We start from the raw sequence: 6,189 nt of genomic DNA, 5'->3' as shown, positions 1-6,189 counted from the left end.
ATTATGTATAGGATGATTGAAAAATTTATATGAAAATTTTAATTAATATTATATTACTAATTAAAAAAATTAGAAATAAATATTATAATTAGTTAATAGAATGTTAAAGACATGTTACAAAATAATTTGTGTTAATTTTCATAAAATTTGATAAAACTTCATAACATGCAATCATGTCTGGCCCAGTTACTACATGTGCTGGCTCTTCAGGGGGAGCGCAGCCTCCACCCGATCTTTATAGGTTACCATCACACTGTGAGTCTGGTATGTTAGAACATAATTATAAATTTGTTAAATTAATTACATTAGTATTATATGATCACTAAATATATTTCATTCTACAACACCCGATGCCGCACCTTGACGACGTCGTGGAGGTCGAGGGAAGGTTAAGGGTCATGAAATCACTACCAGAGTGGCAAAGGAAGGAAAGATCACCCTCATGTTTGATGAACGTGGAGGTACTTGGAAGGCAATTAAAAACTACGGCACCTGTTCGATAGTGCAGTTAGAATCCATGTTAGGGATGTCTATGAGCCTTTCCACGATGCCTAGGACGTGGACATCCAACATAAGAGAGAGATTCAGCAGCGTCTGCTGGTATAAATTATTTAACTTCATTATTTTTTAATTTAATCTAAATTTCAATATAATAAAATCATTTAACATGTTTATATTGTATTACAAGAATGGTTCCACCTCGATTATGACCGCAACGATGGTATAATTAGGTTTGTGGTCGACAGGGAGGCTGCAAAATATTATAAGGATTGGAAAAGCGACCTCCATGATGCAGGACTTCATCACTCAAATGCACCCCTACATGACTTTCCCAACGGTTACTCCTCATGTGTCGTATGTCCGTCCAGGTCATCCCCCTCCAAATCCTTCTGATGATAACGATAATGATTCTAGTGATGCTCCTAATTTAGGAGATTAGATTTTTATTAAGGTAATAATTTTTATTTCCGTATATTTCTACTCTAATTACATTTTTATTTTATTTTATTAATTACTTTTTGTAATAATAATTTTTATTTCTATTTTTTATTATTTATTTCCTTTTATTTAATTCTTCTTTATTATTATAATATCATGAATTATATTTAATATTGGGTTTAAATATATTGGAATATACAACATTAATTATTAAAATGAGAAAAAATAAATAAAATATTAAAATATTATTTACGACGACAAGTGTGGTCTTAAAAAATGTAAGCCACGTCAGCTAATTTTGCATCTTTTACGACGACTTAATTCATAAAATGTCGTCGCAAATACTCAATGTCATGTCATCTCAACGATGTAACCGACGAAATAATTGCAGCGACTCATTTACAACGATTGTCGTCGCAACTATAATTGCAACGACTGCTTATCGTCGCAACTAGTGTTTTTGTGACGAATCAATTGCGGTGACAGGTTTATGACGACAAGTGGTCGCCAAAAATTTATTTACAACGACTTTATATTTTTTGCAACGACTTTTTGTCGTCGCTAATAGCCCAGTTTCCTGTAGTGATAATTATTGGATATATATTGCAGGCCCTCCATTTCTATTTAGCTAGCCAATTTTATATCCCCTAATTAATATATCGTTATATATACGGGGAGGTAATTTTTATTGTATAATGTCTATCCGTTTGATTTCATGTTTTCTTTTTTAATTCGGAGGTTAATTAGCTTTTTAGTATTCGTGTGTTCTCGGTAGCAACGTTATCTATATGGTGTGCGCACTTAATTTTTATAATACTGCTACTAGAATGTGAGGCCAATAATTCACAATGAACAGTTTAGATTCGATTTAATTATGGTACTAATTATAACCAATAAGGCCCTGTGTGAGTTGATATGGAGGCCGAATTAGATAACGACTTGCTAATTATGACCATTAGAATGTAATGAACCTTTCTTATATTATATAAACAATTATTCAGTACTAGCGTCTTTAGTGAAGAAGAAAGTATACTACACTGAATTATCAAAAAAAAAAAAAAAAAGTATACTACACTCGACTTTTTTACATGTATTATGTAGAATTTATAAAGGTTCTATATATACTATTATATTATAGGTGGACCCACTTGCATGCTACATGATAGTTCCTAAATTTGTCGGTTGACAATATTTCTTTCTTAATAGTTAACGTATTATCTTCATCCACGTGAAAGATTTGTTCGGTAAAAAGGAAATCGCAATAACTTTACCTAGATTGTTCTGAGATAATACAACAAACCGGCCCTTTCGATCAAATAATTTGGAAAAAAAAAAAAAAAAAAAAAAAAAAAAAAAACGAACACAGCAAAAGAAAAGACAATAAAAAATTTAAAAAATTTGAGTTAAAAAGTTAATTTATAAAAAAAAATAGTAAAAATTTTTAAATTTAAATATTTATAAAAAATATTATAATAAAAATTTAAATTGTGATTTAAATTAACTAGCAAAAGCAACGGACCTAATATTTCAATTAGGGGAAAACAATTAATTTGTGGTGATTGTGCACCGCCCTATAACAATGCTCCACTAGTACCGCTTCTTAATCTCTTCACCGACACGTGTAGCTTTAAAAATTAAGTTCTAAAAACAAATAAATGCTAACAAAGACAATAACTTTGACCAAATCGAGGAGAAGCTAACCTTAAGTACAAGGTATGTGTTAGGTTTTTTGCTGGCAATTTTATGGCAACTTGTAAATTCAAAAAAAAAAAAAACAAACAAAAACAAAACAAAAAAAAACAGGTGAAGCTCAAAGACGTCCTGTACATGGGGTTCAAGTCAAGAAGTTCAACAAACAGAGTTGTATTGAACTTGCGTTTGAATTTGGAAAAAAGGTGCAGCAGATTTATAGAAGATTCAAGATTTGAATTGGACTTTGAATTTAATGCATTAAAGCGTTATCCATGGGCAAGGATTAACGGATTGGTTTTAACATATTGGTTATAATGCTATATCCTTATCAGATAAGAGCTAGGCTTAGAGATAAATGCTGATTTTTCAATTTGAGTATGATGTGAATTAATATATATATATATATAATATTTTACCAATTTGAGTTTTCAATTTTAAGTTTCTCTAATTAAAAATTCTTAAAAAATGTCATATCTCAACTCAAATTAAAAACTCAAATATGTAAAGCGAACCAGGCTTATATCCTTAATTATGTACATTTCATTAACTTAACGTTGTAGCTGCAACCTATATAATGTGTCCAAAAACTTTTTTACTTTTTCATGTGAGACAAATAAGAGTTAAAATGTCATAACAATATCTTCGTTTTATATTTGAACAAATTCCAAAATGTAACCTTAAAACCCATCCATTTCATGACATCTTCCCAGGTGCTATCTAATAATCGTATCCACACCTCGCAATTTAATTATAAGACTCTTCATTCCTAACCCCACACCGGGACCGTTACTCGAAAACTACTAATCAACAATGGAATTATCAATCAACTAATTAATTGTGTGGCAAGTTGAGCTAAGAGATATGATCATCATCAACAAATATAATTTAACGTCCCTTCCACTGAAGGGCTATGTAATTACAAGCTGATAACTAATAAATTACTAACGATTTACGAGACATAAATCAAAAGTTATCAAAACGACAACGTACACAAGAAAATATGTGTCATTGCCATGTAGAAATTAGCCATCACTTTTCATTATTAGCCAAGACCTTAATGATGGCCAAGGCATTGTCACAAAGGCCACGAAATGCGTCAGTCTTACCCCCCAAAACGAACTCATGCCCATCAAGCGCGGAATCACACGAGGCAGCGTCGATGATGGCGACATTCACCCAAGCCTCAACGTCCTTGTACGCATTAGCCAACAACGCGGCAACCGAGTCATCGAGCTGCTCCGCCGCGTCCAAGTAGTACTCCAGGCACTCCGACAAGCCGTCCTGCACCGCGGGGTCGAGGCTCGAGTCGTTCAACAAGACCTTGATGTGCTCGGAGATGTCAGAGGCGTTAGAGGAGGCGAGCCTTAGGGCTATCAAGGTCAGGCCCTTGACGTCAGAGCTGTGGGAGTTGGGGTCGGATTGGAGCATGGAAATGCACGAGTCCTTATGGCCCGCGTGCTGGCACGCCTTTTCGAGGTTGTTGGCGTGGCTTTGGTGGCCGTGGGCGACGGCTTGTTGTGGCGAGTACGAGATGTAGAGGGTGATGAAGAGGAGCAAGAAAGTGTTAATGAACTTCATTTTTTGGTTTTTTTTTTTTTTTTTCTCTTGCCTTGTTTTGCTTTGATTTGCTTTGTGATTCTAATTAATTGTTTTTGCTGTTTGTGGAAGCGAAAGGTGGTAGCGGGGTACGTGGTGTTAGAGAGTATGTGGGGGTTATAATATGGAGAAAGTTTTGTGTTTGAATGGATAGCCTCTTAATTCGGCGGTTTGTGAGGACTTGTTATTTATTATTAGAAAACTCTTTAACTAATTAAACATAAAAGTTTCCAGTTAATTGTATTATTTAAGTTTATGAAAAGGATCCTAATAATTAGGCTTCAGTTTAATTGTGTACAAATAATGATTTCAAAAAAATAATAATGTATAAATAATGTCGTAAAAATGGAACTTAGTGTTAGAACACACTTGTTTTGGATATTAATTGTTTCTAACTTCTTTTTTTTCTACTGAACAATTGAAATTATTTATCTTTGCAAACATCATTGATTACGCCCAAACGTGTAAAAAAACAAGTGGTCAATTGTAGTACAATTTGAACGGTCAATCCCACGAGGAGGTGTTAAATTGAACAAGAAATGACTAGCAAATAAAAAGCGTTAGGAAAGTAAGCAATCAAACAAAGAAAAAGAATGAGTGTTTTTGATGATTTTTTTTAACAATTTAAAATGGAGAAAATTCAATAATAAAAAAAAAATGGTAAGGCTTTGAGAATCCTCCATATGCTTTGTTCACCTATTTGGATTTTGATTCATAAATTGACTCACCAAACAATCAATCGGAAAATAAATATTTGAAGAACATATGAATTAAAAATGTATTCGAGTAAATAAAATTCTAACGTTTAGAATTAGGAAAAATTATCTTATGAGAAATCTAAGAGCGACAATATATCGTTGGCAATATTGCAGTAAAAGACTACTCATAAAATAATATCTATCAATATATAATATAATGCAACAATCACATAAAAAGAGCTTGACTAGATTTATATGAAAGTTGACAATAAAATATATTGATAAGAAGAAGAATATGATAAAAGAAAATTATTTACTCAAATGTATAAAACTTACAAACCATTGGAGAATCAAAAATCCAAATAAGTTCACTACACATATAGGATCATCTCTAGCCTCACCTAAATACTCTAGCCTAGCTTGCACATAATTCCTATAAAATTCTAAAAAGAAAGTATGAGAATAAGAACAAGAAAACAAGAGAAAATGTGTGAGAATTTAGGCTCTCCAAAATCAACCCCCTAATCACCTTGACAATGGCCCTATTTATAAAGTTTTGAGAATGCTAAAAAGATAAAAACGGATCCTAATTTAGAAGTTACAAGGCTTAACGGGGGAAAAAAAACCATCACAAATGTCGCTGAAGAGGTGGGACACATGTCGCAAGTGGATTCGCGCGCGGGAGAAGAAGTGCTATACTGGCTGGGCCCACGCGGAGGAAGAGTTGACGCGCGCAGGAGAAGAACTCGCCCGGAGAGAGAATGTGCGCGCAAAGCGCGCGTACGCGAGGCAGCAGCTGGACCCCACTAGACGCATGGCGAAAGACGATTGGAGAGATGCTAGAACGCGGGACCCACGCAGAGAGGAAAGGAAATCCGGGTGACGCGCGCGTGGAGGAGACTCGCCCGGGGAGACGATCTGTGCGCGCCAAGCGCGCATACATGCGGGGACAACTGGGTCCCACGGACTTGCGGCGCGGCAGAAGACGACACGTGGCGACTGGGATGGGCTCGTGGCTTCTTGGCTCGGCTCGGCTGGACGATGGGCTGACGGGCTTTGGGCCGAATTGGGCTTTTCTTGGGCTCAACTTTTGAGTTTTGCTTGGTAAACTAGCCCAAATCCAATTGTTTTCTTCAAAAACCTGAAAAATAAAATAAATCCAATTAAAATTAAATCCTCTAAATTTAGGAATATTTGAAATTAAAATCACAAATTTGATAAAATAATTTGACAATTATGAACATTAAAAGTGCAAATTCGTGCA

At 34.5% G+C, this 6,189-nt stretch overlaps 1 protein-coding gene across 1 annotated transcript; it reads right to left on the bottom strand.

Moving 5' to 3' along the window:
• Positions 1–3,586: 3,586 nt before the first annotated feature.
• On the bottom strand, positions 3,587–4,244 carry LOC21394387. Its single transcript, XM_010089996.2, has one exon. It carries the CDS (start codon positions 4,207–4,209, stop codon positions 3,661–3,663), a length of 549 nt encoding a protein of 182 aa, XP_010088298.1. The 5' UTR covers positions 4,210–4,244; the 3' UTR covers positions 3,587–3,660.
• Positions 4,245–6,189: the final 1,945 nt, after the last annotated feature.

This window comes from Morus notabilis, unplaced genomic scaffold, assembly GCF_000414095.1.
Source record: "Morus notabilis unplaced genomic scaffold, ASM41409v2 Scaffold169, whole genome shotgun sequence".
In the NCBI taxonomy this organism is placed as follows: Eukaryota; Viridiplantae; Streptophyta; class Magnoliopsida; order Rosales; family Moraceae; genus Morus; species Morus notabilis.
The sequence above is the reverse complement of the archived record's forward strand: the minus strand, read 5'-3'. Positions and strand labels throughout refer to the sequence as shown.

Coding starts and splice junctions, on each gene's coding strand:
- LOC21394387 (XM_010089996.2), bottom strand. CDS start 4,209: ATGAAGTTCATTAACACTTTCTTGCTCCTCTTCATCACCCTCTACATC.